At 38.5% G+C, this 25,217-nt stretch overlaps 1 protein-coding gene across 8 annotated transcripts in view; it reads right to left on the reverse strand.

Annotated features, from left to right (window-relative positions):
- MYO6 (myosin VI) overlaps positions 1-25,217 on the reverse strand; it is a 139,978-nt gene that overhangs the window by 57,797 nt on the left and 56,964 nt on the right. For all 8 annotated transcript variants that reach the window (XM_036871312.1, XM_036871311.1, XM_036871310.1 and 5 more), the window contains exons 4-11: positions 22,845-22,914; positions 17,303-17,376; positions 13,761-13,890; positions 11,736-11,841; positions 10,495-10,550; positions 7,771-7,868; positions 7,272-7,436; positions 794-874 (exon numbers count right to left, since the gene is read on the reverse strand). In XM_036871312.1, the coding sequence (XP_036727207.1) occupies positions 794-874; positions 7,272-7,436; positions 7,771-7,868; positions 10,495-10,550; positions 11,736-11,841; positions 13,761-13,890; positions 17,303-17,376; positions 22,845-22,914 (780 nt within the window). The remainder of the gene's footprint in view (positions 1-793; positions 875-7,271; positions 7,437-7,770; positions 7,869-10,494; positions 10,551-11,735; positions 11,842-13,760; positions 13,891-17,302; positions 17,377-22,844; positions 22,915-25,217) is intronic.

Consider the following 25,217-nt stretch of genomic DNA (forward strand, 5'->3'; position numbering starts at 1 on the left):
GTTCACTTAAATATAAATCTTTTAATAAAATAAAGACAATATGAACTAGTCCCTATAATTAATCCTGACTTAGTATTTCATAATTTAAGCTCCCTGAGCAGACACAACTTAATCCCACTTATTACTTAAACATTGCATATTAAAATTTATAAAAGTTGCAGTAGATTTTTAGATTAAGGACTTAATGTTTTTAAAATAATACTTAATGGTATAATTATATCTACTTACTCTTAGAAATACAATGATTTAGTAAGACCTATACATAAAACTTTTCATAATATATTACAGAAACATGATGTTTTAAAGAGAAATATTGCAATAATACATAAGCATTAGTTCACAAGAATGCTCACTCTACTTATTGTCTACATCAAAGCTTACTTTGGCCTTGACATAGACAATAAATTATAAAGGACATATTTTTTTTTTTTTTTTTTTTTTTAAAGGACATATTTTATACTTAATCACAAATGGGTAATATGAGAGTAAGTTTCAAAAATGTCAGCAAAGGATGATTCTTAGGCAATCTGATGCCCTCATGCTGGGAAAATAACAAGAGGAGAGCAGCGCACTGAGGTCCCACCAAGAAGACCCAGAACCTGTGGCTTCTGCAGATACCAAAAGAGGTGTAAAGTACTTCTCGGCGAGACGTGTGGATGAGTATTTAGGTTTTATAAGCATAAGCCTAAAAGTAAGAGATCTTACTTGGTTTCCAAAATAAAAAATAGAATACATCTTTCAGCACAATTTTTTTGTATTAAAGATTATAATTTTTTTTACAAGGCTACTTTACCTCAGGACTTTTTCGGTTCTGTAAAATGTGTTTGTCAGTTTCCTTGTTAGCAAAGTATCTAGTGCAGCCTCGGTTTAAATACTATGACAAAGAAATTTAAAATATAATTAACAAATATGATCCACAGGAAAACAATACAAAGGAAAAAACAACTTATCAAATAGTGCTAACTCTAAAGAATTTCTAAACATAACCTGAGTATCATTTAATCTCTCAATTAAAATCAATACTTCTATATATCATAAACATTTCATTCTTACTAATCACAGCAGAGATGGTGAAAATCCTAACCTGACAATAGATTAAATTACATGATTAACATAAAAACCAATACCATAAAGCTTTCCTATTTTTCAAAGGTAGCAATTTTTTAAAAATATATATCTCCAGTTTATTTATTCATTTTAAACATCTTTATTGGAGTATAATTGCTTTACAGCATTGTGTTAGTTTCTGCTGTATAACAAAGTGAATCAGCTTCATGTACACGTATATCCCCATATCCCATCCCTCTTGCGTCTCCCTCCCACCCTCCCTATCCCACCCCTCTAGGTGGTCACAAAGCACAGAGCTGATCTCCCTGTGCTATGCGGCTGCTTCCCACTAGCTATCTATTTTACATTTGGTAGTGTATATATGTCAATGCTACTCTCTCACTTCGTCCCAGCTTACCCTTCCCCCTCCCCGTGTCCTCAAGTCCATTCTCCACGTCTGCGTCTTTATTCTTGTCCTGCCCCTAGGTTCTTCAGAACCATTTTTTTTTAAGATTCCATATATATGTCTTAGCATTCGATATTTGTTTTTCTCTTTCTGACTTACTTCACTCTGCATGACAGACTCTAGGTCCATCCACCTCACTACAAAATAACTCAATTTCGTTTCTTTTTATGGCTGAGTAATATTCCATTGTATATATGTGCCACATCTTCTTTACCCATTCATCTGTCGACGGACACTTAGGTTGCTTCCATGCCCTGGCTATTATAAATACTGCTGCAATGAATATCCCTTGATCATTACGCAGTGTCCTTCCTTGTCTCTTGTAACATTCTTTATTTTAAAGTCTATTTTATCTGATATGGCTATTGCTACTCCAGCTTTCTTGTGATTTCCATTTGCATGGAATATCTTTTTCCAACCCCTCACTTTCAGTCTGTATGTGTCCCTAGGTCTGAAGTGGGTCTCTTGTAGACAGCATATGTACGTGTCTTGTTTTTGTATCCATTCAGCCAGTCTATGTCTTTTGGTTGGAGCATTTAATCCATTTATATTTAAGGTAATTATCGATATGTATGCTCCTATTACCATTTTCTTAATCATTTTGGGTTTGTTTTTATAGGTCTTTTCCTTCTCTTTTGTTTCCTGCCTAGAGAGGTTCCTTTAGCATTTTTTGTAAAGCTGGTTTAGTGGTGCTGAATTCTCTTAACTTTTGCTTATCTGTAAAGTTTTTATTTTCTTCATCGAATCTGAATGAGATCCTTGCCAGGTACAGTAATCTTGGTTGTAGGTTTTTCCCTTTCCTCACTTCTAATATGTCCTGCCACTCCCTTCAGGCTTGCAGAGTTTGTACTGAAAGATCAGGTGTTAACCTTATGGGGATTCCCTTGTATGTTATTTGTTGCTTTTCCCTTGCTGCTTTTAATATTTTTTCTTTATATTTAATTTTTCGTAGTTTGATTAATATGTCCTGGCGTGTTTCTCCTTGGATTTATCCTCTATGGGACTCTCTATGCTTCCTGGACTTGACTGTTTCCTTTCCCATGTTAGGGAAAGTTTTTGACTATAACCTCTTCAAATATTTTCTCAGACCCTTTTTTTTTTCTCTTCTTCTGCGATCTCTATAATTCGAATGTTGGTGTGTTTAATGTTGTCCCAGAGTTCTCTGAGACTGTCCTCAATGCTTTTCTTTCTTTTTTCTTTATTCTGCTCCCTGGCCGTTATTTCCACCATTTTATCTTCTAGCTCACTTATCCGTTCTTCTGCCTCAGTTACTCTGTTGATTCCTTCTGGAGTATTTTTAATTTCAGTAATTGTGTTGTTCATACATGTTTGTTTGGTCTTTAGTTCTTCTAGATCCTTGTTAAATGTTTTCTGTATTTTCTCCATTCTGTTCCCGAGATTTTGGATCATCTTTACTATCATTACTCTGAATTCTTTTTCAGGTAGGTTGCCTATTGCATCTTCATTTATTTGGTCTTGTAGGTTTTTACCTTGCTCTTTCACCTGTGACATCTTTTTTTGGCGTTTCACTTTTTTTTTGATGGGTGGTGCTGTATTCTTGTCTTACTGGTTGTTTGGCCTGAGACATCCAGCACTGGAGTTTGCAGGCAGTTGGATACAGCTGGGTCTTGATGTTGAGATGAGGACCTCCAGGAGGCCACACTCCGATTGATATTCCCTGGCGTCTGAGGTTCTTGTTAGTCCAGCGGTTTGGACTCAGAGCTCCCACCACAGGAGCTCAGGCCCGACCTCTGGCCTGGGAACCAAGATCCTGAAAGCATGTGGCAGGCGAAGTCATGGTCCTCCAAAGGCACAGACATCCAAATCCCTGGAACCGCTTGGCTGGGGCACGGTGATGGGGACCTGGAGTCACCGGAGGGGCAGGGTGGTGGCCTGAGGCACACAGGGCGGCCTGGTGTCCTCGGGGTCAGAACCGGGCCACGTACGCCGCCCACGCCGCCCAGCGCACCAGGGACTCTGCCTGGGCTTGACAGGCGTCTGCACCCCGGATTCACGTCCGAGCCCCAGATTTACGTCAGTGACCCCGGTTTTACGTCTGAGGCCCCAAATTTACATCTCAAACGCAGCAATTTTAAATCTTCTCAGGGTTAAATCTTATTGAAAATACAGTTCATAAGATATGAACTAAATATGTAAAAAGTCTCAAATAAGGACCCACACTGTGGTTTAATATTTTGAGTAATATTTTAAATTCTGAATAATTAACAAATAATATTCTTGAGTTTCTTAATTTTTGATTTTTACAATCAGTCCTTCAAAACATGCCTTTCATACTGACTGACAGTTAACATTAATTGTACATAAATTACAACACTTGCTTTACGAACCTTCACAGGTATTCAAAGAACGATTTCAGCTTCTATCTCAATGATTTACTTTCCTGCCCAGAAGCCTTTAAAGGTTAAGTGCTTTGAAAACACAGAATAAGGGAAGCAGCTGAGAAGAAAATAATATACTGGTCTTGAAGAGGATCTTTTACCCACACGTAAGGGGTAGGGGTCGTTCAGGAAGGACATGCACAGGGAACAGGATGAGAAAATTTTTTAAACATCTCAGCTTTTCTTGAATCAGGTCACTAGGATTCCACTGTCCCATGGCATCAATTCCAAGGTTAACTATATTGCTAACATATTATATACCAAGAAAAAACTTACAGTAAATTTTAAATGATTTAGGGATAAATTAATACTTTAGATGATCAATGCATTTATCTCCCCCCATTACAGTGAAATATTAAAATACAGTTAAAACCAGAAAATAATATGCAGTGAATTTTTCTTTGTAGCCTAGAATCTTGGGGGAAAGAATAAAATAGAAGGGAGAGGGGATAATACTGATAAGCATTTTCAATTGACTATTTCAAAACAGAGCTCTTTTATTTAGTAGGATAATAGTAGCTTAACTATATAGAGCCAAAACAAATGTTTTCTTTGCTAGCAAGAGTTTTATCCACCTGCCCCAACTGTTTTATCAAATACTTGGCTTTTGGACAGATGGACTTAATATTAAAACCTAAGAAAAATACTTGTTTCTTTTAACTTTTCTGTAACTAGAAAGCTATAACTATTCTTGTCACCCATTCTCATTCTATCCAAGCTTTATTTATATTCAAGGATTCTTGCATGACTATAACAAATGCTTCCATGGAACATGTGCAAAAATATTACAAATTTTTGAATAATGCAAGCGTTTTAAACCTTTTATTTTCTAAAGTACATGTGGAGTTAATATGGGTGTTTTCAAACAGATGTATCTCTACAATTCTTTACATACTAATTTGGATAGAATAGTGACCAAAAAAACGGGGGGGAAAGCGTTCACCCTGCTGTAGGGTTTCTCCTTTGTCTTTACAACTTTACCCCTGAGTTATAACTGGAGGCCTAAACTAAATCCGAGAAAAACCTGTTGAAATGACCAACACACTTTTAAGTCACTCTAAGGCAGAATCATTTGGGGGAAGGAATACAGAGGTGTGTGCACACCTGCCTGAGAGGAATATCCAAGATGGCAGGTGTTTCTGGATGAAAGGTAATGCTGTTCCACGAGTTTCCTCTTACCAGCAAAAGGACTCTCCCAGTTCATGCCACAGAGACAAGAAACTCTCTGACCTGATAAAGCATTTCAGTGGCTGCCCCCTTAGGATGGCTGTCCTTGTGCCAGGAAAGACTGTACATTCTGAGACACAGAAACTATGTTCCCAAGCCCCCAAGTAGAAAGAAATGCTATGTTAAGACAAGAATAGTCACATCACTTTATCATTAACTCAGTGTTGACAAAGCCACATCATCAGTATTAAATTTTATATGATTCATATTAATTTATATTCCTGTTCTCAAAATCATTGTAGAAAAATGCCTCTTCTACTGTCATGAAGATAATGTGGGCAACTAACTTCAAATTCCAATTAATTTGGTGAGTTCTAGAGAAGGTTAAACATTTCAGAATTATATAAATAGATGCAGTTATAAAGCCTTTTAAAACAACAGAGTTTTTAAATTTCCAAATATACATGAAAAGAAATTGATCGACATAATAAAAGAAGAAGCCGGGTTGCACACACACACACACACACTCACACACAGACAATAATTAAGCATAAACGTGTGCCATGATTCTCAAATGGAGGACTTCTGGCCAAAGAGGACTATGAGAATTCCCTGGAGAGCTTCACACAAACTGCATTCCCTCCCTGCACCCCGTGACTCCCGTGTCCCACACAGGGACACTACCTTCTAGCTGAGAATCTGTCACGCTAGCCACCCCCCAGTCACCACTTCCTGAAACTCAGTATTGACTGGTGATCCTTGGCACTCCTGATTTCCTTGTACTTCTCTCACTACCCCACTTGTGCTTTCTTTCTGGGGCAACTCTTCAACTGCTCAGCCTCTTCAACTCCAGAGTTTGGATCCTGGCACAGGCTTTTCTACATTGTGCAATCTCTCTGGACAGCCTCAACTACTCACTGTCACAGTTGTAACTACCACCAGGGCGCTGACGTCTCCCAAACCTGTCCCTGCAGCACTGACCTGACCTTAGTCCACCCAAGAGTCCTCCAAACAGCTCCACTCAGATGGCCCACAGGCTCCAAAACTGGACTCATCCTACACGCCATACATCTTCCATCTGGCCCCAATGTGGTACTTACAGCCACCCAGTGACCCTAATCGTATTTTGGAAAATCATTCCAGACTCCTCCTTCTCCTTACCTACTTCAGTCTCCAAGTCTTGCCAATTTTACCTCCTCCTATTTCACACATCCCCTCCTCAGTAACCCTGCCATCGCTAAAACAAATTCAGGCACTGAGTAACTGCTACGTCACCTAAAGCCACAGGTTCCCAACCCATTTACCCACGGCTGCAATTTCTATCCATCCCCTCCCCTACCCTCTTAAAGCTATCTTCCATATTAAACCCAGAGGTAAGTACAGACCTGATATCCAACTTTCCACTTAACGCCCTTCGATCAGCTCCTTACTCACCACAGAAGTAAGACCAAGCTCTCTAGCCTCACCTCCCACCCCTTCCTGTCCTACCATTAAGCTATTTCCTGCCTTTCTTTGTTCATCTTTTTGCATCTACCAGGAACACCTCCGCATGTTTCTTCCTCTAGTTATAGTTAACACTTGAAAAGCCTTCAGGATTCTGATCCAGCATCAACTGTTCCAGTAAAGTTTTTCCAAAATCACCAGCACCCTATGCATCTCTCACTTATCATTTGACGTATCAGTCAGACTGTGTGTGTGTGTGTGTGCATGTGTGTGTGTGTGTTTCCCACCAATTTAAGTTACTCAGAAGCAGGAACTGTGTCTCATTTATCTTTTTAACTCTGGCGCAATGCCTGGTACCCAATGCGTAAGGAATAAATACTTGTTGAACTGAATTAAGGAAGACAAGTAGGGGTCCTTTATTAATTCAGTGGTCAAACTTTTTTTTACAAATAAGTCAAAGGTAACATTAAAGCTAGCATTACAGAACTATTATAAACTTCTTATTGAGTTTAAGGGGTTTAGCATCTATCCTTTTACCTATCCCATTATGTACCTCCTCATACAGTGTTATAAACTCAGCAGTAAATCTCAATACAGATCTACTTAGTACGAAAGTCATTCTATCCTATTACACTGAATTTAATGTAAGTTATATGCAACTAGACATCAAAATCCACTGAAATAAGTTTTAGAATAGAAGGCAACTCAATGTGCAAAAATTGTATGAAATTTCTTTTCATCCAACCTACCCGAAAATTATCTGGGGAGCTCAAATGAAGTCTTTCCCTAGTATCTTCAGAAGCACCAGCACACAACCTATAAAAGATATGATAATTCCTTTCCTCTTTGCCTTGAACACAGATCCTAGATTTCTCTAGAAGATAATGTGAAACAAATCCTCCAACAACTGAACTCTAAAAAACAAAACAGAGAAATTACATTTTTGCATTTAAAGTCTTAAAGTATAACCTACCAATGTTAAATGATCTTTTCTAATAATCATTTGTCTATCAAACAGGTTGTAATTTATGAAATAAAGGGGAAAAAACAGATAACTAAATGTAAGTTTATAGTATTTACAGAGATCACGATGAACATATATATTATCCCAACTGTTTAAAAGTAAAAGAGGAAAATTTAAATATATTTGCCATGAGTTCAAGTACAGCACCAATTCTATCAAGACCCTCCCTGTATTTTCCAAAAACACTCCCCAAACATATTACCCTGAAACTCACTCTCACTTACCTTTTCATTGAAATGTATTTCTACAAATTTCCCAAATCGACTGCTATTATTGTTGCGAACAGTCTTTGCATTTCCAAAGGCTTCTAAGAGTGGGTTAGCTATTGAAAAAGAAGTGAAAATACGCCATCAGAAAGTTGGCATGAAGGACAATTACAAAGCAACATGCATAGCATGTTTCCATTTATTAATAAACATAAATAACTAGAAAAGTATTCTCAGAAACTTGTAATGTCAAAGTACAATACATTACAAGTATTCTCACTTGTAATGTCAAATCCCACAAATATTTATTGACTACCACTATGTTCGGGCCCTATTAAAGTGCAAGAGATGGAAAAGTTACTCAAAATTTATTAAAAAAAAAAAAAGTGTTATGAGAAAGACTAAATTTTCAAAAGTCACTAGGTTACAAAATTTATAACTCAACTTTAAAAATTACTCCCTAAAAATTTTATGGTTTTCACATCAGCCCTACAAGAGCAGTGATGATAGTAAAGAAAACAACAAGCTTCCTGTGACGAAATACAGTCAAGAAGTTATTAGTTGACTTACATTTAAAAATATACATTAATAAAACCTCCAGATTTAACATTTTTACATGCACATCCAACAAAATCTAACAAATAAGTGTTTACAGAATTACCTACGAAAGGTTCTCAGAACAATAGTTCTTGAAATCCCAAAGAACAAATGTAAAATTTTAAATGTAAAATTTTAACTGTCTTCATTTTATAATTTCACACATTCTCTCTCTCTCTCTCTCTCTCTCTCTCTCTCTCTCTACCTGACTGGAAAAGAGCTCCTAGAGTCTATTCTGGTACTCACCAGTCTTAACTATACGCATACCAGATTAGTGTCAATCTTACTCACATATTCCTTCAATAACCTCATAAATTGCTTCATATGTTTACTGCTAGAATATTTCTTATGAAATCTTTTAAAGTCCATTTTTCTTATTCTATCCACAGTAGAAAGCTTAACTAGTCACTAACCCTTTTAAAGATCACTCCCACGTTGTTTCACTTGCTAAAATAAGAAAGTATTAAAACTAAAAGAAATATTAGCATGTATTCCTCACCTAAAGATTTCTATGGCCCTGCCAGTTAACATAAACTATTCTCCAGTAAGGGGCTGTAGAGACATTTGGAATAACACTTTCCAACTGTCCTCAACTACAGCACGTTACACACTGCACAGTACGTTCTCATGGAAGAAACCAGGCTTATCTGGTTTCAAAGCAAATCTGTACCTCAAGTAAACAAGTCCGAGTATTAATTAGTATTTTATTAAATTAACCCATTATTTGTTTTTTATTTATTTATTCAATTTTAAAGGGCAATTCCCTCACTAAAGGCACTTTACTGTGACTATACCTAGGTGTGTCACAGTACCACAGTGAGAACTGTAGATAAAAATTAGAAAATTATTTATATCAAGAAATATGAAAAACCTTACTGATGCAAACTTTAAAAATGTTTATTAGAGTCAAATTTATATTCATTTACATGTATATTTTACATAATTGTGAAAAAAATGTATGTAACATTTGCCTGCCATGATATAGCAAAATGCATGAACATAAAAGGCCCCTGATAAATTTTTGTTCAACTGGAATTTTTCTTTAAAATGTCAAGAATATTAAAATATGCACCTAGTAGAGCATATAGTTAAGATGCCTGGGTTTATGTCCCATTTCCACAACTGATGAGCTTACTTACTCTTCAGAAAGTTACTTAAACTCTTTCTACCTTAGCTTCTCATCTGTGAAGCAGGGATAAAATAGTACTTACCTCGTATTCTATGGAGATTTAAGTTAGGTAACAGATTTTAAGCAAATCAGACAACGCCTAACACATCCCACACATGTCAGTATCATCATCATTATTAAATACTTACTGAAGGGGTGAGAAGAGTGTCCAAAGAGGCGTGAAACACCTCAGAGAACTAAAAGGAGACCAATGTGACGAAAGCATAAGGCTGCAGAGGAACAACGACTCAATCAGACCAGAGGAGGTGGGGCAGGCCACACAGAGCACTGGAGGTGATGATATGAATTTGGGGTTTTAGCTTGAGAGAAATACGAAGCCAATAAAGGGCTCAGAGCAAAAGAGGTCATTCCAACTTCCACACAGAGAATAGGTTAAAGGGCAGCGAGACCATAAGAGGGGAGACCAGACAGGAACCTGTGCTGCAGGAGGTTGCTGCAGACTCAGCGTGACGGCGGCGGAGACCAAACAGGATCCGAGAAGGTTCTAAGGGGTGAGCAAGCCCTGACAGCCCGAGGAAGTCAATTTACAGACTCCTGCCTTCCAAGTGTACTCTTTCGTTAAAATGATTTCCCCCAGCACCTCATTTCCAAATAACCCTCTCCCTTTCTCCTTTACAAAAACAAAGGTCAACAAAATAAACAGGAGGCAGGAGGGCTTCCTATATTCCTCTCATTCATCCGACAGATATTTATGGAGCATATACTATGTATCAGGCACTATTCCAGGAGTTTGGAATATATAAAATCCCTGCCCTCTTAGCACGTACATGGGGTCAGGGGGGAAGACAACAGACAATAAGTAAATGAGAAGATAACATCTGAGCAAAGATTTGTAGGAGATGGGAGAGTCTTTTGGATCTCCTGGAGAACACTCCAGACCACTCAGAGGATTCTGCTAAGTTAATTTCAGTACACATCTAACAATGGAAAATAAGAATTTTAAAAATTAACAATACCTTCGACAATTCTATCATCAATGTCTTGACCGGTTCCATACGATTCAGTCAGATATCTGTTTAAAATACAGGATTAAAAAAATGCTGGATGAGAATGATATTGCATGCATTATCTTTCTAATTTTAATATTATTTAATACATCTAAAATTTAAACCTGGATCATGCACTGGAATGGCTTATTTAAAATTTTATATTTAAATGCAACTACTATTCTGTTATAGCTTTTTAAACGTTTAAAATTCTATTTGGATGGCGTTTAACATCTAAATCAGCATTATTTTTAAAACTTTTTGGGAATATTCTGATTTTAACCAACTATTTAGTTGTAAATATGCCACACATTGCACACAGAAATATTCATCTTTGACACTGGGAGGAGGGTTGTGGGGAGGTAGAAATAAGAAGGCCAATCATCATAAACTTAAGGTAAAAAATGGTTTCAACCACTCTAATGGCAGGACTATTGAAAAAAGAAGGTAAAGGCTGGATTTTGAAGGAACATTCCAAGATTTCCCTTTGCCTAACCAGCACTGGTCTTCTCCAGGATCCTCATGAGAATAGCATGTCAGAGCTAGATTTCAACAATCTGCAGCTTAGCTCCCACATGTCTGTTTTTGTAAAAGGGATAGAGCCCACCATTTCAAACTGTCATAAAGCACACAAGAGTATTCAAAGTCAACGGGTTCAAATCTCAAGGAGATCTTTGTAACTCTTTGCTCATAACACGTTCATGGCAACACTATTCACAAGAGCCAAGAGATGGAAGCAACCCAAGTGCCCACTGAGGAATGAACGGGTAAATGAAATGTGATACATACACACGAGGGAATATTACTCAGCCTTAAAAAGGAGGAAAATTCTGACACATGCCACAACATGGATGAACCTCGAGGACATCATGCTATGGGGGATAAGCCAACCACAGAAAAACAAAAAGTATATGATCCACTTATATAAGGTATCTAGAGTAGTCAAAATCATAGAGGCAGGAAGTAGAATGGTGGTTGCCAGGGGTTGGGGTCAGGGGAAACGGGGAGTTGTTTAACGGGTACAGAGTTTTAGTTTCTCAAGATGAAAGGTTCTGGAGACTGGCTGAACAACAATGTGAATACACTTAGCACTACTGAACTGTACACCGAGAAGTCGTTAAGATGGTAAATTTTATGTTATATATTTTTTTACCACAATTGAGAAAAATCAACCTGCTCAAAATATTCTAGGTCAGATAAATACTCCTCACCTTAGAACAAATTTTGTATTTTCCGTTTTGCCAGCTCCTGATTCTCCAGATACAATGACAGACTGACTCATCTTGAGCACCTTCATGTCTCGAAAAGCCTTATCAGCTGGGGTCAAAATAATACATTAGCGATGAACAGTGTATTAAATACAAAATTTTCCAAATGATAGAAAGTCCATTTACTATCAAAAAGCACTTCCTCCTAAAGAAATTATAATGTGTGTTTACAGTTACCAAAATTTTTAAGTAAAATCATTGAAAAGTGTTCAAAACATCTCTAAAGGTATATACGTTAAATGTTCTCTCTAGTTATCCTGACAGCTAAGTAATATGAAATCAAATAAACAACTCTTATGTTTGTACTAGAATGTCTCCACATTATGAGCTGTGGCTCAGCTTTTCCTAATACTAGAGCAGACCTGCAGAGAGATGAAAAATGCTCACTATGCATAGCTAATGACATCCCCGGAGAAAAAAGCAAGAAGTAACGAGCTACCAATCAAGAAATCTGGCAGCCAAAATTTCTGCTGGAGAAAAAAAAATGCATAACTGCACAATAAATCTGTGGGTTTTTTCCTGTAATACTACTACTAAATTTAAACATCGTGTAGAATTTTTCAGCATTTCAAAAATAGGCAAAATTAACTGCTTTAAATTTTTTAGATTTGTGATTATTTATATATACAATTTTTAACTATCTGCATTATACTCCAACAATTTAGACTATAAAATGTCTTTAAGACTCCACAGACAAGATGAGTACAATTCAGTTCCATTCAAGTGGGCTCAAATTAAAACAATTTTGATTAAAAATTAGGTCCTGACAAACTTAGCCCTATAAGGCAACTATTTCTCTCCTCAGACATGTGCTACCCATACCAGTGAAGAAAGCTCTACTAATGGCTTTTACTCTAAGGGCCAAATGCACACTACACACAAGAGTATTCACATCCCTTTGACCAATTTATCAGCAATCTGTTCCACCCACTTTTGTGGAATCGTTGTAAAAACTTTTTTAGCAGTAAACAACTAAAAACAAAAGCCGGTTTATTTACATTTTAAACATGTAACTTGCTCACACTGAGGTTCTAAGGACTTTGCACCATTTAGCCAGCTGATAGAACACACACGCAAGCCCATCAGAGCATCACAGAACCAGAACTCAATGTGCAGCTGCACTGGACTTGCTGTACACATTCATTCTTGCCTAGTAGCACACAGTACATGGTCAGCCAAATCTAGAGGTGAAGCCCGGTTAGGCAATAATACAGGTACAAAGAGAAAGCCCAAAGAGAAACTAATTGCACTAAGAACCAGAACCAAAACGGTTCTGGTTGCACTAAGAACCAGAACCAGCTATGTCTGAATCCCAAGGCTTAGCTAACATCTCTGTACCTGCAGCCACCAGCTACGGGGGACGCCTGTCAAATAACTCCCTCTCTGCTCCTCAGAGCTAAAGTGCTCTGAGATGAGACAGCGCCTGAGAAAGGCAGAGACAGATGTTGCTGCCTTCCCACACGGATCCCCCAGAGATAGGAAGCATCTATCACTGTCGATCCTTTACAGTTTACAGAGCCCTGATGCGGGACAAAGCATGGAAGACGTCTGCTCTCACAGCTCCTTTCTAGCCCAGGTAACGTGCTCACTAGTGATGACCTGGGTAACAGCAGACAGCCCGGGCCTCCTTCCTAGTTGTGGAAGGAGGACACTTTTCAGGTGGAGTCAGAAGAAAACAATAGGTCAGCTTTTATTATGACCTACTTTCAACTGGGTGGACATGCTTAAGATGACACGGGCCTTTAACAAAGGTAATGAGGTACAACCGCCCCGTGAGTTGGCCGCAAAAGTATCTTCCCCACCCTGTGTGAATACATGCCCCTGACATGGTGATACATTCAGAATGCACACAAGCCCTCCAAAATACGTATTCGATTCATGGTATCTCTTATTAATCCAAAAGAAAAACTGAGTAAATTTGTACAATTTAAAGAAAAATAAATATTAAGATACAATTAAATTACTTACCAATTGCAAAGACATGAGGTGGCATCGTCCCAAGTGATTTTCCTTGGTACGACTTTATTGTTTCTGAAGAATATATTTTAGGTATGTCAAAGTATGGGTTCACTGCAATCAGAATGTTGGCCACATATGTCTAAGTGGGAAAGACATAAACATAAAATTTTCCAATTACTGTTTTCATTTAAAACCAAGCAAGGGTCACAGGAGAAAGAACACACAGCAAATAGACACCCCCAGTTCTCTCTATAAGTAGAACTCCTAAATCTGCATTTCTGGACCTAAATATTCCCTGATCTCTATAGGACCCCTATTTCTCTAACTCTTAATAAATATTTACATCTTCTTAACCCATAGCCATCTAAAGCTCAGCACATCCAAAATCAAAATCATCTCTCTTGACCTCCCTTTGCCTCAAAGGAAACATGCGCCTCCCACCCCACCCCCCCAGGTTCATCACTACCAGGTCTGCATGGGCAGAGCTGAGTCTACACCTTCATCTCAGACACCTTCTGTTGACTCCACTTATGACATCTACTCTATGCCTACAGCCTGAGTTTTGCTTATTTGTATTCCTCACCTAGACTACTTTCTTCACCCTACAACTAAACAGTTTAACATAGCTCACAGGACCCTCTAGGCCCTGAAGAGTTTAACATAGCTCACAGGACCCTCTAGGCCTATGCCCATCACTGAAAGCCAAGGACTGATTTAGCTCGGTGGTGACCACTTGGTCCCAGAGTTTTGCAAAACAGCATATGCGCTAACCATTGCCTAGAATACTGACGGGCTAAATGTCTAATGAGCAAGTGAAGCTTGCTTTTAAATCTGAAATTTAACTGTGGCTTCAAAAGACCAGAAAAATGCCAGCAATAGGATTTATAAAATTCCTCGTGGGGAGAAAGAGAGTTGTGGTTTAGCAATTAGTTGTGGTTTACTGGCCAAACCAGGGCACACAAGACCATGTTTTTCTCTTTTCTGCTTCTAGTTGTGGAAGGGAAATGATACAGAAACCCTGAACTCTCAGCCTACTCATCTAAAATTCCATGAATGTTCCCAAAGATGTTTCCTGGAGTTGGGTAAAAAATAAGAAATTCCCGATAATAATGTTTCTATGGGAAACAAAAGGAAAGTAATAGAGACTTTAGTAACCAAGGGAAATGTTAAATGTGAGTTAGCTATTGTTCTACTCAAATCTAAGGGAGAATGGTGGCAACTCTGGTTGGTGAGACGTATAAAAATATCCAATTTAAACTATTCTGAACTGCTCCCCTCTTTTACATATATTATGATAATAATAACTCTATTTGTGTATTGCTGATATTTACTGGTTTTAAAACTAAAAGGCATAACTGGTTAGGCAAAAACCCACCAGTCACGGCTTTCATTAACTTTGAAAATACTGGTTTTCCAAACAGGACCTGATGATCCTAAACAGCCACTATCTAACACTATCTAACCGCATACACATCTTAGGAAAAGAAGGCAATAACAACTAGGAATAACCTTAAAATTCTCCAGAGTGATGCAGACATTATACATGAGAAACAAAAACTTAAATTTCACAAATAGGTAATTATTTCTATCAAGCATGTGATTTAGCAAAGACTTGCAGGTCAACTAAACATAATGTGAAAAAAAGAAAACTAATTTTTTTGAAAGTACAATGAATTCTGCACGTAAACCTTCAGCTATCAATGGTCACAGTGAGCAAACGTAGCACCACTGCAGCACAGGAAGCCTTAAAAGACCAACGAAAATCCCATGGGTGTGAAGCTTTCCTATAAACATCCCAAATAAAAACAAAGTATCTCAATTTCTTTGAATAAGATCATTCTGTAAAGGTAATTTAAAATTTGTAAACTTCAAGAAAAAGATATTAAAACAATTAAAATTTGCTCAAATAAATAAGATTGCTCCACTACCACCAAGTGATGTTAGACATGTAAAGAAAAAAGAGCGGCCAGTTCTACTTGAAAGATGGTTACATCTAAATCAACTTTTACTGACTTATTACAAGTTAAGCTGCTTTAACAAACAAATTTTTAAAATTTTTATTATTTTAGTACCTAAAACAACATTTAGCACACATTAGATACTCAATATTAGTATGCTGATCAAGTGAATTTTGCTTCTAAATATATTTTTAAATAAGAATAGCCGTATATATATATGTGTGTGTGTGTGTGTATATATATATTAACCGAAATACACTATTTAGTTGATTTTGAGAAAAATCAAGGAGGAAAGGAAAGACTTAATAACTATGTATAACCGAAAGACAGCAAGTAAACTCTTCTGGAAAAGACTAGATTAGTTCTATTTCCCAGCTGTCATTACTTGGACAGATGGCAAAGACTAAAGGTAATTTAGTCAGAATTAAGTAAGTACAATTAGCCAAATTGATAGCGATATAAAAGATTAAGAATGTCATTTGATCTAGGAAGTGTCAAAGAAGCCATGTGTTTTCTTCGTTCAAAAATAATGAAGAGTCCCATCTTTATAACAGGAGGCCTGCAGTGCGGTAATTTACCTCCAGCCAACAAAGGGATATATAGAACTCATATGTGCCCAATGAATCATTATAATTAAAACAGACTAGTTAAGTATCCATCTGAATGATTTGGTACAAACCCTATTTCCATTAAAAGCATTGTCTTTCATTTTTAAGTATCCTGGGTTTTTAGGGTAAGTTATCTGTTTGGAATGAAATATTGCAACTATTCAGTCTCTATGATCAGCATTTCAGTGTTCCTGATATTTCCTCACGTACTGCCTTCTATTCTAATTCACACTGTTTTGTCTTCCAAGTTTTTAATTTCAATACGTATGCCTTATAGTCTGCCTTAAAAGTTTTGCAGAACAATGTGGAAACTGCATCAACTAAAAAGATCTACAGGGGCTTCCCTGGTGGCGCAGTGGTTAAGAGTCTGCCTGCCAATGCAGGGGACACGGGTTCGAGCCCTGGTCTGGGACGATCCCACATGCCGTGGAGCAACTGGGCCCGTGAGCCACAATTACTGAGCCTGCACGTCTGGAGCCTGTGCTCCGCAACAAGAGAGGGCCCGATAGTGAGAGGCCCGCGCACCGCGATGAAGAGTGGCCCCCACTTGCCGCAACTAGAGAAAGCCCTCGCACAGAAACGAAGACCCAACACAGCCAAAAATTAAAAAAAAAAAAAAAAAAAAAAGATCTACAGATATATGCCAAAAGTTAAAAAATCAAAACTCAAAATAATTAGTGTTTTTTTTTTAAATATCCAAATTGGATAGTTGTAAGTCTGAATGATATTAGATGATGCTCTGCATTCATCATTTCATTCTGCAAATATTTATTAAGTGCCTACTATGTACCATGTGTGGTCTAAGCCCTGGTGTTAGAGCAATAAATCAGAAAAGAATCCTTATCCTCACGGAGCTCACCCTCCGTTCAGCAGGCTCAGATCAAGTATGATTTCCTGTTAGAAAATCTCAAGCTCAACAGAATCAAACAGTAGCACGTAAAATAATTATTCGCACAAAAACTTAACGTACAGGTAAAATACTTACGTAAATTCTGTCCTTACTGTATCGAACTTTGATATTATGGAGCAGTGTGGCTTCATTCAAATACATTAATGAACCTGAGACGGAAAATTTGTAAATCATTAGATATTTGAAGAAAGAAAGTAAAATAAAACAATGCCATCTTAATCTGAATCACTCTGATCCAAGCTAAAATTCACCTGTTACGTTAGATTTAATTCCATCTTTTTTCCTGGTACATGTAAACCCCAGAGGCTGATTTAAAATGTATCTAGTTTACATATGTGTGACAGTGATATTTTTAAACAATAAATTTCCAGCGAGATGAGTACCTCTAGTTAGTACCAGGTGAGTACAAAAAACCGAGGACAATTCAAGTGGAAAAAAAGAACTACTTTAGATAGTGCTGATTTTAATACATTTTGACACAAAAAAAGATTAGTAGACGACACTAATCCCATCTGATGCTCAGAATTTTACAGGAAAAACACAAAAGATAAAATTTTAGAATGGGAAGGGATCGTGTCATTCAGGCAGCGCCTCACGACTGACAGACTAAACAAGAATCCTGGAGAAATCTGTACGTCTTAAACCAGGATATGCAGCTAACTGACAGCAGCATCAGGGTAGAAATCTTGTTTTTCTAACGTCTGTCCTCCTAACGCTCTGACACATCCTGTTCTCCCAGCCTGATCTACTGCCCCGGCCCTCAGTCCCCTGAGCTCCATTTCCACGTTGCCACCACGCACTTGAGCAGACAAGCCCACTCTTCCCCCAACCACTCTGCTTCCATTATCAGCACCACCGTTTCTCACTCATCTATTCTGCAAGCCTTAGTCAATACTAGGACCATCCTCTCTCCCCCTCCTTGCTCTAAGCCCATTTCCAAGTCTTTATACATGTAATAAAGTATAGCACAGCACCAGCTTCATGGTAGGCACTCAAAATTAGCACAATCTGAGTCTCTGAAATGTCTCTCCTTTCTTTCCATTTCCACAGCCCCAATCCCAGTTTAGGTGTCGTCACCTCGTCTGTAATCACAGCAGCCTCTCACTTGTCTACTGCCGCGGTCTCTCTCCTCTCTAACCCAGATTACTCAGTGCATTAATCTAACCACACTAGAGCCCTGACTAAACCTCTCTCTTCCTCAAAACTCAGCAGTGGGTCTCCGTCAACTACCAAACCCATGTTCAAGTCTGATATTCAAGGCCCTTAGTAAACCTGCATTCAACTGACCTTTTCATATAATTTTCCATAACTCCCTTTGATATGGTCTAACCTGCAGGCAGACTAAACCATTTACCAAACTCAACTATCATGCGTGCATTGGGCTGCACCTCTGTATTTCTAGGTATCAAAAATCTACCTATCCTTTAAGGTCAGTTCAAAGACTATCCCTCAAATGACACCTCCCCATTCTCAGTACCCCACCACCACTAGGACTACTTGCTCCTCTGTACTTTCGTTATGGGGCTTACCACAGGATGCCAGTCTTGTGATGACAGCTTTGTATATCTGGTTTTGGCTTCTATACCGGATCCCTGAGGGCAGGGTCCTGCCTGATTCATTTGCTTGTTTGCTTGATCCCTCACTGAAGTTGTATATATGCCTGCACTGTATGTATATATAAAACCTACAATGCAACACCCGACCAATTCTGTCAAACAAGAGCCCGTTGCTCTACCAGCCTCAACAGACTGCCCGTGCTTCTACACTCACACGATGCAGCCAGTTCACACCGCAAGGACACGGGCCTCACTGTTTTCTAATGCCACTTACAGCAGAAAAAAACAGAGTAAGAAGTGGGTGGAGGCCCCTAACAGATGAAGTGCAGCCCTCCTTTCAGTTGAGGAAAGATGTGGAGAAGGTAGGCAGCAGGGGGTATCTCGTGTGGCTTCGGTCCCCTACTTTCTATACCCCTGCACTTCTTCCACCCCCGTCCCCAGGAGCTTGATCTACAAGCTGCCTTTCCTTACGCAAAGCACAACATCGAACCGCTCGCCCATCGCTCAGCTTCCTCTGAAACTGCCTGGCCGCATGATGCTACTCTCTCTGCCTCCTGTAAGTAAGAATGCCTAACGCCACGATACGGCTCCCCTAGCAAAGCTAATCATATGAACCCACATGGCATGCGGACAGCTGCTTGCCCTTCTTTCTCTACCTCCTCCCATACTTGCCACCAGCCTTCTCAGGGATACCTGGTAATCCAACTGAATAAATCCCTCACTGCTGTCCACGGACAGATGGATGGATAAAGAAGGTGTGGCACATATATACAATGGAATATTACTCAGCCATAAAAAGAAACGAAATTGAGTTATTCGTAGTGAGGTGGATGGACCTAGAGTCTGTCATACAGAGTGAAGTAAGTCAGAAAGAGAAAAACAAACACCGTATGCTAACACATATATATGGAATCTAAGGGAAAAAATGGTTCTTAAGACCCTAGGGGCAGGACAGGAATAAAGACCCAGATGTAGAGAATGGACTCGAGGCCACGGGGAGGGGGAAGGGTAAGCTGGGACGAAGTGAGAGAGTGGCATGGACATATAGACACTACCAAATGTAAAATAGATAGCTAGTGGGAAGCAGCCGCATAGCACAGGGAGATCAGCTCGGTGTTTTGTGACCACCTAGAGGGGTGGGATAAGGAGGGTGGGAGGGAGACGCAAGAGGGAGGGGATATGGGGATATATGTAAATGTATAGCTGATTCACTATGTTATAAAGCAGAAACTAACACACTATTGTAAAGCAATTATACTCCAATATAGATGTTAAAAAAAAAAAATCCCTCACTGCTGAAATATCTGCCAATGACAATAAAAATTTGGACCAGAGGGTCTTCCTCTTAAATTATGCTACTCAGACTACTCCATTTAAATAAAGACACAGAAAAGGAAAGACAGAAGGGAACATGTATGACCCTCGGCTTGCCAGAATGGGAAATGCTAAGTCTCAGTGGCCTTTGCATCCCTGAAGGCACGACCTAGGGATGCTCAGAGGGTCTTGGAAATCACCTCCTGCTCCACCAAATTCCCTCCTCCCCTCCTCTCGTAGTGGCCACCCCAGGACTACTTGGTGGGGCTACTGACATGCAATACTTTAGGTGAACTGTTCGCCTTCTATGCCTAATTATTCATTGATTTAACTGTACACTCGATATTAAAAATTTTTAAATAAGACATAATAAAAGAATGAACGTCTTTGTTTCTTTATAAACTCCATAAGAAGAATTTTGGTATAATTAATATATACTGAGCACACCAAAAGTTTCTAATGAAGACTAGATATCACTCAATTATTAAATTTAGGAATCTGACTAGGGAGTTATCTAAGCATTTAAGATTCTACTTATTTGTCACAGTTCTGGTTCACTGAGAGAAAAAAAAGAACCCACAAGCACTTCAACACAGTAGAAGTCAATCAATTCTATCATTACACTGCTATAGAAGTCATTCCATTACTGAAAAAGAGACTGAACCAGGCAACTTTGGGGATTCTTTCCAATATTACAGTTTATTATTCTCGACTTCTAACAGGGATCATTCACGAAGATTATTATATGCCATGTAAGTAACAGTAGCTTAAAAATTAGCACAAAAAATTGCTTATTTTAATTACCAACCTCACATCCTTGAACTATTTTCCTATTCTGGCATTAATCCTCAAGAGTCAAGTAAAAAGGCAAAGTTAACATACTAAACTCCACACATAAAACCCTTCACATAGAAAACCTGGAGCGAAAACTAGGTAATAAATTTTGCTATGAGGGCACTATCAGAAGTCAACTCGTGGGTCTGTTTCAACAGAACCTTTATCACATAGTTCAGGATGTTCTATAGATATCAAGCTTTTAATCATTACATTATTACCGTGATGCAGAGAAGAGGAAAGGATTTTAGAGATACGCACGTGAGACCCAAACAAACAACGCCATGCGTCACTTGGCAGAGGACAGTGGTGTAGTGGGCAACCAAGCCTCAGGCAAAAGGACTAAACTACTAAGTGATGGAACCACTTTCGCTGGAAAACCTGCATTCTAAACTCAACCGTTAGAGCTGCGTTCGTGATGTGGTTTCAGAAAGGGGACATCAAGTAGGGCTGGACTGTGTGGTGAGGACAGGTACATCCTCAGCAACATTCCTGCCGTCTGGCATCACCAAAGTCAACACCTGCAAGAAGCAGCACATCTCCACTAAGACCAGGGAAACTGCACGGTTAGACAAGTCCACCACCATGAAACAATCAGAGGGAGGCTGCTTTAAAATATTTAAGAGATGGATTAAAAGTAATTCGACATCATTTATTATGTTTAGCTCTATGTGGATACATAAACCAGAAAACATTATTTTGATATATGAAAAGGACTGATTCCAATTCTGAATACCCTAGCAAGTTTTAACAGAAAAGAATTTTCTCTTATTTTACATATGATAGAATCTCGTTCCTTTCTGCTATTGTTCTGATTGCTGTTCAGAAAAATATTATCCCATCAGACAAACTCTCTAGCAATTTTGGAAAGGAAGGGAGCGCCACATTTTTTCTCCCTGTCTCTTACACCTAATAACAACAGATACCGTCTATTGAGAGGCTGTGAGAGGTCAGGCACTGCACCAAGCATTTTAAATGTATCATCTCTAAGCACGAAACATAAAAATCATTACTCCTGTTCTCCAGAAGAGAAGCTCAAAGGGGAGAGAGAAACTGCCTACGGGCACACAGCTTCCTAATGGCACAGTCAGAATCTGAACTCGGGGCTCCCCCATTACTCCTGCATTCCACGTCACATAGGGGGATCTTACAGGCTTACTCAAATGCGAACTCCAGAGAAAACCAATAAGGACAAAATATATTCCTTTCTCCTACCTCTCTTATTTAATTGCAGAGTTTTTAATGCCAGATACATTTAACGAAACCCATGACAACTGGACATGATTCTTAAATATTGCCACATAAAAAATGAAACATGATTACCGCTTTATCTTGAAAATGTAAGAATAAACATGGCCTATTGCTCCGGATACAGTATTTTTTCGCCAAAAATTCTAAGATAGTTGTAAGTCGAATTAATGTTGCACTTTAATCCAACGTTCTGAAATCAATTTTCAATTAGTACTTATTACATAGTATTTTTTTTAATGTCTGTTTCCTTCAAAGGGTGACACTAAATGGGTCCTCTTGACTCAACTTCCAAATTACTGAACCACATATACAACTATAAAAATCATCTGATTCCAGATGATTCAGAGGTTCAAAAAACAAAAAACAAAAAACATAAAACCAAGAGATCTTTAGTTCAGGCTTCATAGTTAGTAAATGATTACCATTCCCTGTATTTACACAACTGAGATAACACTAAAAAGATATTCAGGAGACCCCTTCACCAAAGTGCAAATGTGAGAGAACAATGCATCTAGGACTGTGGGGCTCCTGAACCTTCAGGTCAAAAGGCAACATTTCTTCTGAACAAGGACGGTGTGCCCTGTAATATAATCACTCACGTACTTTTTGAAGGAACAGTTCCCTTTTCTATGATGAGAACTAGTTTTTAAATTGATACTTACAGTTATCTTCCACATCTTTTTTACTGTCCTCTTCTGCAGGGAACACTTGGTTTATGAGAGCCAGAAATGTCTAAAAAACAAAACAAGAGCTCATTAAACGAGAAGCTTACAAATAGTAAGAAAGATAAAGGAGCTTAACTGACGGCATACATTGAAATAATGGCAATAATACGCTCTTCATTAAAATGTAATACAAGATCCTACTACTAAACAAGTCATTACTCACATATATTACCCATTATTACTATGAACATGAAATCAATAATGGAAATCAATAAAACAAAAACAAAACCTGTGCTGTAACACCTAGAGTGGGACAAAACAAGAAGTATATTAATAAGTTTACATAGGTATGCTATTGAACAACTTTTTAAAAAAATAAAAATTTTAATGTTTATGTATACAGCAATTTTATTGTTTTAAAAAAGGAAAAAAGTAACATCCAATCAATCAGATAACACCAACAGACCATAATTTAATTAATGCTATTGTCTGAGTAAAACACATTAGACACAAATTCCTGTACAGGAATTTGTCAAAAATATAAACAGTATCCAAAACTATTAGGTCCATAACATTACAGATATCCATGAATAAGGTGGTGTTTATTATATCATTTAAATACTATGGTAGAAACTCTAGAATTAAGATAGTATCTTGTAAGAGAGAAGAAATGATCTCAAATTACATCTAAAGAGAATTAAATTTTCTCCATGCCATTCTAATAGTTACCTATACATTTCTATTTCTCAAACAATTACAGTTACTCCTGTGGTTGAAGCTTCCATCCATATCAAACCAATGTCTAAGGAAAACCTGTTCAATTATTTTAGAATATTTGTAGGTCTGTATATGTATATACATGCAAAAGTATAAGACAAGGCTACTGCTATAGTTTACAGAGGAAAATCCAGGCCGCTAGTGTTACCTCAATTCAAAGTCACTGAATTGACTGAAAACTCTAGCAGTTAATTATTTGGAACCCACTACACATGTTCTTAATGGTATAAATGAGGAAAGGTTTAAAGGATAAATCACAAATTCAGAACTAATGCATAACGTACATTGAGTATATTATGGTACTGTAAAACAATCCACAATTTATAACAATGATTCTACAGGAGAAACACGTTCAGAAATAACTGCTAATGTCACAGATCTACGTGCCACTCTCACAGCCTCAGCAATGGGGCTAAAGCCTCCCCAGACTCCAGGCGTTGGCTCCGTAAATGGGGTGCAGGACACAGAGTTCCTAGAATGGGAAGGTTAATAATCTTGGGGCTGAAAGGCCTGTAATGAGTCTAAAACATAGTTTCTCTCGATCCTTTTTCACCCCCCAAGTGATCACCAGCCCCCCGTCTTCTTCTCCCCTTCACTACCTACTCAGTGAGAAGGAGGAAACTTGTTTCATTAAGGCAGTTGTTTTCTCTAGGAGGAAGGAGGCTTTTTCTCCTATCAAGAGATCACAGTAAACACCTACCACCCAGCAAACACAGTACATCCAGCTTCATGACAACATGGACAAAGAAAACAGCCCCTGCACTCGAGAAGATTACAGTCTAGCAGGGAGGGGGAGAAATGTAAACAAATGTCTCCAATAGCGTCACGGGAGGCTAAGAAGGGATACCACTCCTCAAAGGAAAGAGTAATGGACAGTCAACTCCACTGCATGGGAGGAGGAGGAAGAGACAGGGCGTCTGTGGAAAAATTTCATAAAGGAGGTGACCTCAGGTGACCTGAGAGATGAGTTAGTATTTGCTAAATAAGCACAGAGCTGCGGAGAGCGGCATTCCAGGCTCTGTGTGTCGCTGCTCACAGCGACACACAGAGCCCAGCACCACCTGGCTCCCTGAGGACCTGATAAACCCTGGGAGGAAGGCTGGAAGAGGAGGAGAAAGACACAGAAGACTAAGCAGAAGGGCAAGAGAATGAGGGGGAGACTGCTGGTTGACAAAAGACAAGACTAGCAACATAGACAGGGAAAAGGAAATGTAGACCCTTAAATGCCATGTGTTTAGGGCTTTAGCCTGCAGGCCAGTCCGCTGCAAATATGGAACATGAAATCAATTGAGAGGTTCAAGGTGGCATTTTTAACACAATAAAAGATATTAGAAAACATCAGAATGCATCACATACGGTAAGGATGTTGCATTTGAATACACACACACACGATACTTGTTGACATGTAAAATCTATCTGTCGTCAATACACACGTACACACACATGAATAATACATATACCTAATGCGATTTCAAATCTATTTCTTACGACGGGCCACGGCTGAAAAACTTTAAAAGGCACTGCTATCAACAAAGACAGGTTCCCCACTAGAGCTCATCACTCCCTCTTCTATGCTTCTACTGTATCAGCAAA

Source organism: Balaenoptera musculus, chromosome 12 (genome assembly GCF_009873245.2).
Source record: "Balaenoptera musculus isolate JJ_BM4_2016_0621 chromosome 12, mBalMus1.pri.v3, whole genome shotgun sequence".
In the NCBI taxonomy this organism is placed as follows: domain Eukaryota; kingdom Metazoa; phylum Chordata; class Mammalia; order Artiodactyla; family Balaenopteridae; genus Balaenoptera; species Balaenoptera musculus.